We start from the raw sequence: 13,449 nt of genomic DNA, 5'->3' as shown, positions 1-13,449 counted from the left end.
GTGTGTGAGTGAGTAAGTGAGAGAGTGTGTGTGTGAGTGAGAGAGTGAGTGTGTGTGAAAGTGTGTGTGTGTGTGAGTGAGTGAGTGAGTGAGTGAGTGAGTGAGTGAGTGAGTGAGTGAGTGAGTGAGTGAGTGAGTGAGTGAGTGAGTGTGTGTGAAGGTGTATATATATATATTTATATACACCTTGCTACGTGTACTGCGTTAGGCTAACCGAGACTTGTCATTTGCACTTATATATTGTTGCTCTTTTGTTAGTTTTGACTGCTTTTATTGTCCTCATTTGTAAGTCGCTTTGGATAAAAGCGTCTGCTAAATGACTAAATGTAAATGTAAATGTAATATACGTATGCCATGCCAAACTAGATTTTAAAATGCACAGCAGGCTTGACAGAGATGTTGTGAGCATGTCGAAACAAATAGGTTTCTTTGCCTTCACATTGTTTTGACTCAGTGTGATATGTCCTGTTCCAGTCTAGATGGATGGCGTACAGTATCTATTTAAAAAAAAAAAAAAAACATATAACTTCATATTTTGGCAGTCGTGCCATAAATATCTTCACATATTTGTCCATGTAGATTTTTTTATACATTTCGCATCTTCACTGTAACCTTGTTTGCAACTTAAATCTGTGGATTAAAAGCAATTTAGATAGATTCTAAAAATGGTAAGCTGCTATAATGCAACTAATTCAATTTGCAATTATGAATCATCTTTTTCACCAGCTGCTTGGAAACGGAGGAGCATGATTTATATAAATACACTTAAAATACTGCTGAGATGAATTTATGTTGTAGTTCCAGTGTTCTTGTTACCATTTTCCTTTAATATGTTGAGTGACCTCAATAAAAATTTCCATGAAATCGAATTTTGATTTGTAATGGTACGTTTGGTTCTTGTTAGAGTCATACATCCTTTACATAGTCAATAAGTTATAAGTTAGTATACATTTAATAATGTGCTTGAATTATTATTATTGTTGTTGTTGTTGTTGCTATTAATAAAATACATTTAATAATAATTTTTATTTTAATAATAATAACAACAATAAAATAAGTATTTTATTTATTCATTATCAATATTATTATTGTTTTTGCTATTAATAATAAAAACTTTTTAATAAATGTATTCTAAAAATAATTGTAATTTAATAATCAAAAATTCATAACTTAAGTATGTTTATATATTCATCATCAATATTATTATTATTAAAATGTTTTAATAATATTAACAACAACAACAATAATAATAATAAATAAAAATTATTATTATTATTATTATTATTAAATTCACATAAAAATGAACCATTAACAATAATCTTAATACTTTAATAATAAGTATTCAAGTAATAAATTAATTGGTTTTTATTAGAGCTTAGGACTTAGCCAAATTCAATTAAATTCAATTCCAGTTTATTTGTATAGCGCTTTTCATGATGCAAATCGTTGCAAAGCAGCTTTACAGAAAATTTAAGTTTCTACATTAAATGTAGTAATAGCTTATCAGTGGTGACTATCTCAAGTTGATGTCCATATGGCAGAAATGTACGGTAAAAATCAAGCAGTTAGTTAATGTCATGTAATCAAACTGACGGTGAACACTGTTAACAGCAATGATTATACGTCACGATCAAATTTATAGCAAAATTTGGTAGTTTTGTATGTTGTCTGAGGGTTGGCATTATCTGAGGTCTTCTGAGGGGTTGGCATCATCTCTTCTCAGGTGTTCGGTCATCTCAGGTCTTTGTAAGGGCTAGATCCAGACTGAAGCTTGTGTAATTCCTAGTTACCACGGGATGCCAACTTTTTAAAGAGTTTTGTTTTGCTTTGTTGCGGTCATGGATTCAATGAACCTATAAACATTAATCTTACTACGTCTAGCGCTCTCTTGCCAAATCAGTTGGCCGAAGGTTACACCACCTTATTAATATTCATTCATACTAATGACTTACTAATCCACACATTTTAGATAATTTCTATGCCCGTTTTAAAGTACTCAACTACAAAATGGCTCAAAATGGCCATCTGGACACTGACCACGCATACACACAAACAAAATCAACCACCCATCCCACTACGCACAAACATACACAGATCACCGCAGTTAGCCCTAGATGATCCTGACAAGCTGCCATGTATACATGGTGATGTTATCACCACATCTCGCACATTGCGAGCTGATGTTCCTCAGAGGTCACTGATGGGGAAGCGCGCTATCGAGGCGGACAGCTGTCAGAATGTCTTCCTCGCCTTCACCCAACTTCCTCCTCCTGCTCCTCCTCTGCCTTAGGGTGTCTTCCGACTCCTATGGTACTCATATGTGCCCCCCTGTCAAAGCGATTCTTAGCAGTACGTTGAACTTGAAGGCTCCGTGAAATCCCAGCTGGAATTAAACTGGGAGGATTTACATTGTTTGATCGATCTTGGCAGTTGCTACATGTGAGATGCACTCTGGGGATGATCCATCCAGAAAAATGTGGCCGTTTATGCAATTGGCTGTTGTTTCTCTTGCACAACTGCTAGCTGCGCGCAATTTAGCCCCTTACGATTATTCGTTACAATATGACGCACAATATATCGGCCCAATATTTTACTGTGATTTTTCCACATTTAAGACTGTAATGAAGAATAAAAAGAAAATCTGGAAAATGCTAGAAAAACAGAATCTAAGAACAATCTTACGAAATTATCCATAAAAAATTATTTTCTTAAATATGTATTCATTTGTTCAAAATAACACTTAACAGGAAAACTAACAAAAACAGTCACTACATTTGTAACTCCACCTGATGCCACTAGGGGCGCACAAAGGACACTTCATCTTCAAACTGGATGATATTTCACTATGATTTTTCCACATTCAAGACTGTAATGAAAAATAAAAATATAGAAATTATCTTACGAAATTATCTATGACAGTTTTTATTTTAATTAAAATATAACATTTTTATTTAAGTAAAAAATTTTACCTGTCAGTCATTATATTTGCAATTCCGGTTGATGCCACTAGGAGTGCACAATGTAAAATTTTGATAGATATTTAATAATTTGCATATAATGATCTTTACCAGAGACAACAGCCGTGTGAAACTGGCCTTAAAGGGGGCTGAGGGGTCTAATGCTATTTCATTCATTCTGACTTTTTTACACAGTTAAAGAGTTGGATTCTCATGCTAAACATGGCCAAAATTTTCAAAAAATGAGATGAACATATGACAAAATATTTCTGTGCCAAAAACACTCCTTCAGGGTTCATATAAGTTTCGAAAAGTTTTTTTTTTCTGAGTATGGCCCTGCATGACTTCCTAAAGGATGGAATTCCTTGTATGGGCACTTCTCCCGGAAGAGCGCACACACATCAACCAGAGCGAGAGCGACAGCAGCAAATCAACGCGCTTCATTCGGGCTGCAGAAGTCGTCGGCAGCTCAGCACAGGACTTGCTCAAAAAGGATTTGTCATTTTGTTTTGAGACCACGAAATCAACAGTCACCAAAGAAGTGTGTTTTTGGTTGTAAGGGAAAGATAACCTTGTTCAGCTTCTCAAAGAACCCAGCGTTATGGGAACAGTGGATGCAGTTTGTTTCTCCGGGGCAACAACGGAGTTGTGCAAGTGTGTTTGTTTGTTCCCAACATTTCAGTGACAAATGTTTTATAAACAAATTAAATCAAATTTAAGTAAATAAAGTTTTTGTTCCTGTTTTATTAATATCGATGTCACAGCTTGCAGACGATCGCTACGCAAAAGCTGCGCGTGCTCGTGACTCTTTAGCTCCGCCCACGGCACACCTCCAGGAGCTCAACAGTTTTCAGAGAGAAGCGTTAAACTGTATCTGTCTTTTATAAATCTGATCAAACTAAAGACTCATCGGAGATATGAAGTATGGAGTACTACAGTACTCTATGGGTTCTCACGAGATTGGCAGAAACTGTGTGTGTTATGTCCCCTTTAAGGTGTCACTTTGCATATGACATGAGTGAAAAGGGGTAGTTATAGTTAACTAAAACTAATAAGAAATTTTACATGAAAAACTTAAAATAATTTAGCCTTAATTATTAAAATAATAAAATAATTAAGCCTTAGTAGCTTCACTGAAATATTTAAGTTGAAGCACTAAAACTGCTAACTGGAAAGTTATAAAAACAAACTCAACCAAAACAAATATAAATAAAAATAAATTAAACATAATTAGTAATACTTAAGAAAAAACAAAAGAACAGAAAATTACAAAAACATACAAATAAAAGCTAATTTCCAATTAATAGAATATTAACAGAAACTATTATAAATAACACTGGACCAAAAGCCTAACTCATCACCTCCCATCAAGGTTTTTGCTAAGAGGGACAGTCAGTCAAGAGTTAAGGACAAAACACAAGCATAAATAACTTACAGGTCCTCTCTGAGAGAACCATAGTTTACATGAATTACTCTGTAGCCTCTGGCAATCTGCATATCAAGCAGGATTTAGCAAACAAACAACTGGCATATCTGCTTACCATCAACGTATCGAGGAGGGGATGTTGGGGAAGATTTAGGAATAGGCTGTTTGGCCAAGACTCACTGCAGGCCACTCTAGCAGATATACACGGAGGAAAGAGCGTGTTCGCTAAGCACATAGTTTTAAAATGGACTAGTCATGAGTTACCTGAGTGACTAATATTACAGGTTTAGTCCACCAAAAATCCTATCATCATTTATTCACCATCATGTCCTACCAAACCTGTATGAAGTTATTTCTTCGGCAGAACATGAAAGAAGATATTCTGAAGAATATTTGCGCCCAAACAGTTTCGGTTGCCATTGACTTCCATTGTATTATTTTTTTTTTTTGTCCATACAATAGAAGTCAATGGGAACCAAAACTGTTTGGTTGCAAACATTCTTCAAAACATCTTAATGTATGTTGTGCAACAGAAAGAAATGAATTCAGATTTGGAACAGAGGGTGAGAAAATTATGACTCAGAAATGAAAATTGTGTCATATGTTCACCCTCGTGTCAGTTGGGTCCAAAACAACATTGGGTTCCACTGACTTTTATTGTATGGACAAAAAAAAAAGAACATCATACAAGTCTGAAGAAAGAGCTTCATACAGGTTTGGAACAACATGAGGAAGAGAAAACAATGCCAATTAAAATTTTTGGGTGAACTGTGCCTTTAAGAAAAAACCCTGAATAATTAGACTGGTATTAGGGGTATTTAAGACATGTTCTTGTGTTCACAAATACCTAGAGTGCAACCGAATGAAGGATTTTTTATTTTATTTTATTTTTTTAATTTAAATGTGACACACTGATTTAAAAACGTAACTCATGTTGTGGCGCCAAAAAAAAAAAACAGTGCGAGACATGATGCAACAGTCAAAGATGTCTGTTTAAATGTGTATGGCTACAGACGCAGTGTTTTGAATATGTTAAATTTAGAAGACGCACATTTTCCTGAGAGGATTTTACAGTGCAAACTGTAAAAGCTAACGTGCATCACACTGTCAGCATGTTAATTAGAGCACCACAGCTAAAATATTAAAACTAAAATATACATCTACGAAAAAATTGTCAACCATCATGTCCTATTCCTAGCAGGCAAACGCATGAACATAAAAACACGCCTCTAGTTCTCAGACTCTTCAACAAACACCTACTACCTTATTCACAGTTGTCTCAGGGGATGACAACACTGGTAAGTGAAGCTGATGCAATGATGTCACACATGCAGCAAGTCTGTGTACATGTGCGCATTTCTCTCACCCCACAGTGCAATGGGGAAGTTGTGATATTCTCAACAGGCTTGGATGACATGTGTCACATTCTGATTGCCCCCTCCTTCATCTTTTTTTTTCTCCTTTCAGGCTCAAATGTTCTCCTGGGGGTAAAAGGGTGTGTGGGTGTGTGTTTGACATAGTGGCACTAAATCGAATGTTGGATACCACTTGTCATTGGCTTCTTCTTTAAAGCTTTTCATTTTGAGGCTTCTTACGAGAAGGTTTCAACGGTCCGCAACCTTAAGACATCTCTGAACGTATATATATTTCTACTGCAAATCTCTAGAACCTCTGTAATACCAATGGTTGACAAACATGAACCATCGTGCCAAACTGAGCACAATAGGAAACATATAAAATACTAAGAAATTCTGAAAATTATCCAATGTTTGACTTAAATTGCTCATGATATAATTTAGAATGGAAAAAAATAGTATTTAAAAAGGAATAAAGAAGCAACTTCACTATTAAGGATTTTGGTACAATTAACCACAAAAAAACAATAATCTAAAGTTGCAGAAGAATATAAAGTAAAAACAAACAAACAAATAATAATAATGTCATTTCAAAATAAAAAATAAAATAACACTTTATAATATTTATTAATGAAGCAAAAGCAAAGAACAAAACAAAAACAAAAACAAAAAATCAAGCAAAGCCATATTTGCATCTGTGATGCCAAATTAATAAACAATCAAACAGTAATAATATTAACTGCAATATCAAAAAGAAAACAGAAAAAAATAAAACAATAATATTTAATAATTTAATAATAAAGCAAACCAAAGCAATGCAAAACAAAATAAAAAAACGACATGGTCAACCAACAAATTTCCTGGCACCCACTCAAAGACATTATTTAGAGGTCAAAAAACAGAAAAAGGAAAAAAAAGTATAAAAGCAATGTTACTGGTGCCATATTTCTATATGTGATGCCATATTAATAAACAAACAAATAAATAATAATAATATAAAATGTCGTCAAAATAAAAAAATAAAACCGTAAAATATATTAATTTATAAAATAAAGCGTAGAATAAAACAAAACAAAATGCAAAGCGTAGAATAAAACAAAACAAAAAGCAAAGCAAAGCAAAGCGAAAAACAAAACAAAATGAGACAAAGCAAAGCAAAAACAAAACAAAAAAAATGCTATAAACAAATAATGTCAATATTTAGAGGTCCAAAAAAAGGGGAAAAAAGGCACAAAAGCAATACTGCTGGTGCTATATTTGCATCTACGTTGCTCTCTGTGCATCCAAGTTTCCTGCAGGTTACTTCAGGAGATCTGTCTGGCATCATAGCAACAATATGTCATTGTTATACCATTCACTATGGCTGTGTACGGCCGCAAAGACTACTGTCGGACCTCCTTGTGTGTTTTGTGCTTTGAATGTCGTTGCAATTGCCAGCCATCCTCAGAAGCACACAACCGTCAATGGAAACACTCTCGCTGCACCCCGCTATGTTTATTTTTGTGCGTCTGGAATACTTTTGTGCAACTGGGCAACAATGACTCACTGGCTTTTTGCGTAAATGGAGCAGTTTGGAAAAATTGAGAGAACAAATGAATTGACATTTGCTATCACTGCATCCCCAAGCCCTGCGTTGAAAGCATCGGATCAATGCCTGCAAATGTCCTCGGGGAGAAGTACCATGAAACAGCTCAAAGCCTGATCTTAAAAGGCTGGGTTATCGACTGATTTCTGCTCCAAAGGCTTTAGCTCTCTGTCTAAAACATACGGCTTTAGCTTTGACTGGCATGGTGGCTGTCTTAAAGAGGTGAGGCAAAAGGCTGGCAGCGGACTTACCCCCGGCAGTGTCTTCTGTTCGTGGAGGGCGTTCTGGGCTTTGATGGCCGACTCGCGGGCGCAGTAGGTGAGGAACGCGCAGCCTGTGTGACAAAAAGGAAAGGAGACTTTCAATGACTTCGATAGACAGTGGTCTTGAACTCAATACTGCCTGATATCGACGGGTGGCCAAAGTCATTTCAAGTAACCAAACAGCTTCCTGTAGCAAATAACAGTGGCCAGACAATCAGGACAAAAGCATTTACATTTATTCATTTAGAGCAGGCACTTACATGCATAGCGACTTTCAAATGAGTACTATAAGGGTAGTAAGAAAGAACACTATACAAATAGTGCTACTTTTGCTTAAAAAAAACCCTGCTTAAACCAGCCTAAACTGGTTTAAGTTGGCCTCCCAGCCTGATCAACTAAAAAGTGCACAAAACCCATCTAAAACCAGCCAACAGACCAGCCTGATCAGGTTTGGGGACCAACTAAAACCAGCTTAGTCTGGTTTAAGATGGCTTTTTCCAGCAGGGACTTTGCCAAATTTTAGGTAGAGCAAAAGATTAAGTGCAGAAAACTACAGAAAAGTAGCATCCACCACAAGACTAAAGTTAGTCACGCATTCCACAGGTTCTTGTTTTCTCTCAAGTTGTTGCGCAACTAATCTTTACGGAATTAATCACAAACTCACGTCAATTACAAGATCTACAATCCCAAAATAGCAAATTAACTATGACCCAAATATCTTTGATCCCAAAATTCACTTTTGTACAAACTTGGCAACACAAGACAATGAAAAAAAACTTGCGTTTGTTTTTGCACTGAACAGGAAAAGGAGACAGAAAATATGAAGAGTTTGGTTCCAAAACGCTATAAATCCATTTTGATTAATTTGACTAATCTTATTAATAGCTTACGTTTCTTCCCCACCGCAGAAACCAACACAGGTTCATCAATGCGGTCAAAATTATTCCTTTTTTTTAGGGCTGCACGATAAATAGCATGCGATTGTCACGTGCATCTCGTCAGTAAAGCCGGTTCTGTGATTAGTAGTAAATCTCTATCATGTGTTTTCAGATGGAGCGGCATTTAATACACAGAGCCATAGATCACTGACAAGCTACGCAATATCGCATTCGTAATCGAAGGCGATTCATCTGCGATTATGAACGCGATATTGCGTAGCTTGTCAGTTACTGTTTACAATGCGTGGAATGGTGCGCTGTGATTGGTTGAGCGGATGTATCGCATTCTGCAGAGAAGGGAGACTGGCGTTTGTCGCGGTTTGGAAAGATAGGGAGAAAACATGACAGAATAACACGGCGGATATCGCATTTTGTGTAAAATTAAAAATTTTTCAATACTGACCAGATACAATACTGATTTTGGCGGGAACTCAATTTTTTTTTAAATGGCGTTTATCGCGTTTTGGAACCAAACTCTTCATATGTAATTGAGATTGTGTCTCACAAGTGTGCACATTAGAAAAGTGTTGCGATTAGCAATCTAGAGGTTTTGTCGCTGACTAGTTGCAGATTTAAATAAATCTTGGCTTTAGTTAGTCAGTCGATTGTAAAGTTTTGTATGATTTCTGTTTTCAGAAGACTGTAATGGATTCTGCTATTTGGGAGAATGTTGGTCGGATCTACCAGTGAGGAACAGTGAAAGTAAAGGTTTCTGGAAAAAAGCCCAAAAAAGTAAAGATAAATAAATAAACATAAAAGTGATGTTGGTTGCTAATGCCATATTTGGATCCATGATGCCAAATATGTTAATCTTGGTGCCTAAGAGTTCCCTAAAAGTTACTTCTTGGCTTTTTTTATCCATTTGCTTCTAGAAGTGCCGTATGTCTTCTGTTTTCAGAAGATTGGGACAGTTTGTGCTATTTGGAAGAAGGTTGGTCAGTTCCACCACTGAGGAACAGTGAAAGTGAAGGTTTCTGAAAGTTACCTTGATGAATTCACTTATCACACAGAGCGGGAAGGGACATGAATCTGGGAAAGCGAGTTTAGGTAAGAGGCTGCAGACCCAAGATGGTCCTGTATGCTAGCATCAAAGCTTTGAATCATAGACCAAAATTGATCATTTAATTCAAGATTCAAGTCCACCCACAACATTGTGTTTCTATCGAGTATCACCGCTCGCCAGCACAGGAAAAACGAGCCAGCACAAAGCCTCTGCGTCCCTTACAATGGCAAGGCCAGAGGTGCTGCAAGGAGTCCCTGCAGACAAGCTAAATACAGACAGTCTATTTTCTAACATGGGGGAGCCTGTCCAGTCCGCTTTACACTGGATGTGCCCATGTGTGTTTCTGTGTACGTGTGCCTGTGTGTGTGTGTGTTTGAGCAAGTCCATAGATCAGCCAGCCGTCCCTGTCCGAGACTCTTTGCCAGCTGGAATAAGCCCTGACTACCCTTGACACCCTGACAGAGAGGCAAACAGTGGCGGAGAACTAGGAAAAGAAACTTTGAACCTCTTGGGTCCCAAAGACAGAAATGTGAATTCATAAAAACATGCACATATGCACACCAGATTATATAACCCTTCTGCCACAGGTATCACAGAACAGGTGACTTTGCAGGAAGAAGATCTCTGAGCCCATTAGTTTTTGTGACATTAACAGTGCAAACTGGTAGATGTATTTACAGTAAAGCAAGTCTTGGATTTGCCCGATATAACAGACTCACTGGCAACAATCAAACTGCAATGTGAGGATCACAGTTTTGTAAATGTGAAAGTAACTACAAAGCAGTCAGCCATGTCGCTTTCTCTGCCTTGTCACCTTCTCTTTCTTCACCCATGTTCAATTGCAACGGAATAAACACTGTGTATTTACTCTTTAAAGATGAGGTATTTCTTTAACTATTGTCACCAAACAGAATTGCTAAAATTGATTGTTTCAAACAAGTTCTCAAACACTCCATTCTAGTGGTGTGCGATATTGACAAAAAATTATATTTCGAAATTTTAGGGATTTTTTCAATAGCGATAATAAAACAATGTTTTGCTGAGTGTGTTTTTGTCCTGGTACCTTGGCTGGTTTAGGCCTGTCAGGGATAAATAAATATGACACTAAAACCACCAGTAGATGGCGGCAAGGCCCTCTCGTAATGAGTGATTCATTGAATAATTTATTCACATGATTAATTCAAAACACCTGATTCATTTAGAAACAAAGCAAGCGACTGTCTTTATGAATGGATCATTGAATCACTGGCTCAAATGATTCGTTCAAATGAAATGAAATACCACAGTGTTGCTCTGAGATGTACCAATATCCTGCTCTGGCTTTGTTTGTAACTATTTTCATTGGCAAAACAGAAAAAAATGTCAATAGTGTATATAATGTACCTCGTTTAGTATGCATTTCTTGTTTGTTGAACTTTTGTATAAAATCAATACATTTGCGATCGCTCACGCACCGATATTTGGGAAAAAGGCACCCTTACTTCTGTGATATTACCCAACTATATCATATCTTATAAATCTAAAAAACAAAAACCCATACAGGGGTATTTTTGCTTTCATAACTTGAGTTAAAGGTGCATTCTAAATATAATCTAATAGGCTTCTTTACGCAGCGAATGCTTTTGGACTCTCAAGACATGTTTGTTTTTTGCATATACTCACACATACTCAATAATGTCAGCTCACACATCATTAAAGGGGTGGTTGACTGGTTTTTTTCTAGGCTTGATTGTGTTTATGGGGTGCAGTTCTAAACTGTTAATGGCTTCATTTAAAAAAAAAAAACGCATTATTTTTCACATAATTTACCTTTATTCTACACCGCTCTGACCCTTCTCCCATAAACGCGAAGTGAAGTGAAGTCTCCCATGAAGCCCCTCCCTCAGAAATACATGATGGGCTCAGATTGGTTTTAGCTGGTCCAATGTGTTGTGATTGGCTAAACCGCCTCTAGTGCGCGTCTAAACATCCCGCCCCTCAGCTCAGCGGCATGTGCTCCAGTTGTATTGTAAACCATGACATCGTCAATATTGCTTATCAGTTTGAGCCCGATTGAGATGCAGAAGATATTAGTGAAGAGGATCGCGCAGAACCTGTGCAAGCTCAGGACAGAACCAGAACCAGAACACAAAATAAAATCCAGGCCTGGTCCTCTCTCGTCTTTCACTGTCGTAGCTCCTCCTTTTATCCTTCCGGAGCTCCTCCGTGGGACTCGAGACCGGTGAGTGGTGCAGGTGTCGCTCATTATCAATTACTCCACCGGCCTCGCTCCGTTCCCACGGCTCTCGGCCCCGCCCCCACTCGTCACAACGGTTTTATCCTGATTAAATCTTTAATACAGTACGGCATAGGGATGTTCATTTTAACCGGTTAACCGGTTAACCGGTTAACCGACCGTGAGAATTTTGATCAATTAATACAATCAGTTAAACGGTTTAAAAAGTCATTTAATTATACATTTTTTCAGTCATTTATCAAAATAATGAAAAAGGTTTGCTGCATGGTTAAAATACGCTACGCGTATAGAAAAATGTGTTTTTTAGGGGGAAAAAACGTAAGTCGCGTATAAGTCGCATTTTATTATTTCATTCAGAAATAGGCCTAATGCCGACGCGAAATGTTTACAAACATCATAATAAACACTGTAAACATAACTAGACTATTTTAGTTACCCTCACTCCACAACAAATCCTTTCAATTAACAGTATTTAGAAAAGAACAAGAATCAAAAATATAAGAACCCAGGAAGTAACTCGTTGTAGTCCCTACGAGCCGTTTTTGTAGGCATTAAACTGCCAGAATTTTAAGACGATATCTCCGTTTGCATTGAACTATCAGCGCCGCAACTTTGCAGATATTGTTTATGCTCAAACAGCAACATTACACACTAACTAACGTTAAAAAATTGAAATCGCAATCAACCACCCCTTTAAAACAATTATGATATTATCGTAGACAATAAATATTGCACACCTCTACTAGGGGTGAGCAAAAATTGTTGAATATTCGATCTGTAAGATCTGCGAAGTTTGGAATTACTTTGATCTTGAATGATACAAAAATGATCTTACTAAAAGATCTTACAAAATGAAATTACTTCTGATCAAATGAATCAGTGAAACCGAGTTATCATAATATCACCACCACAATAAGAAATCACATAAAATCCAAACAGCAGTCGACTGAGGAAAGACAGCTGTCCATCACTGCATTCACGACTGCAGGTAAGCGCAGCTGTGCCCCGAGTGAGCCGAGAAGAGAGCTTGGCTATTTCTCAATTCCAAGAACGCAAAGAACGGACTTTGTGTTCTCGTGGAGACTGGTCTTGCCAGGCTACCTTGAAAGAATGAACTCGGAAGGATGCGAGAACACAGAACGCATCTTTGTGAGAATTAAGATGCGCTGTGATCTTGCGCTCAACTGACCGTCCCAGCACGTTATAGGGGGCGATACACAATAAATTACACATAACATCACAAATTAATGTCATATTAAAACATTTATTTCAGATTATTATAGACAATACTTTCATAGTATTTAATAATTATTTTTATTTTACCACGTGTATTTGTAAAAATGATTAGGCTTAAGGCATGTATATTTAATGTTAGCTATATTTTGTCAATGTTAAAATTATCAATGGTAAAAATACAAACCGTAATTTTACGAAGCTCAGCTGCGTCACGCGGATACATTGTTTTCGTTCAAATCAAAGCGTGACGCAGCTGACACAGCATACGCTGTTTACGTTCAGTGGATATTCTCCAAAATGGCACCAGGGTGACGCGGAGGAGACGAGTTGTTGAATAAAGTTGTTGTCTTTGTTTTCTTTGCATACAAAAAGTATTCTCGTAGCTTCGTAAAATTACGGTTGAACCCCTGATGTCACATGGATTATTTTACCGATCTCCTTGCTACGTTT

At 37.0% G+C, this 13,449-nt stretch overlaps 1 protein-coding gene across 1 annotated transcript in view; it reads right to left on the bottom strand.

Annotated features, from left to right (window-relative positions):
- The window catches only part of LOC107719642 (CUGBP Elav-like family member 5), a 229,164-nt gene that overhangs the window by 200,268 nt on the left and 15,447 nt on the right, over positions 1-13,449 (bottom strand). The window contains exon 3 of the mRNA XM_016527127.1: positions 7,575-7,657. Within this exon, the coding sequence (XP_016382613.1) occupies positions 7,575-7,657 (83 nt within the window). The remainder of the gene's footprint in view (positions 1-7,574; positions 7,658-13,449) is intronic.

Source organism: Sinocyclocheilus rhinocerous, unplaced genomic scaffold, assembly GCF_001515625.1.
Source record: "Sinocyclocheilus rhinocerous isolate Xijiao unplaced genomic scaffold, SAMN03320098_v1.1 scaffold1294, whole genome shotgun sequence".
Lineage (NCBI taxonomy): Eukaryota > Metazoa > Chordata > Actinopteri > Cypriniformes > Cyprinidae > Sinocyclocheilus > Sinocyclocheilus rhinocerous.
This window is presented reverse-complemented; position numbering and strand designations above follow the sequence as displayed.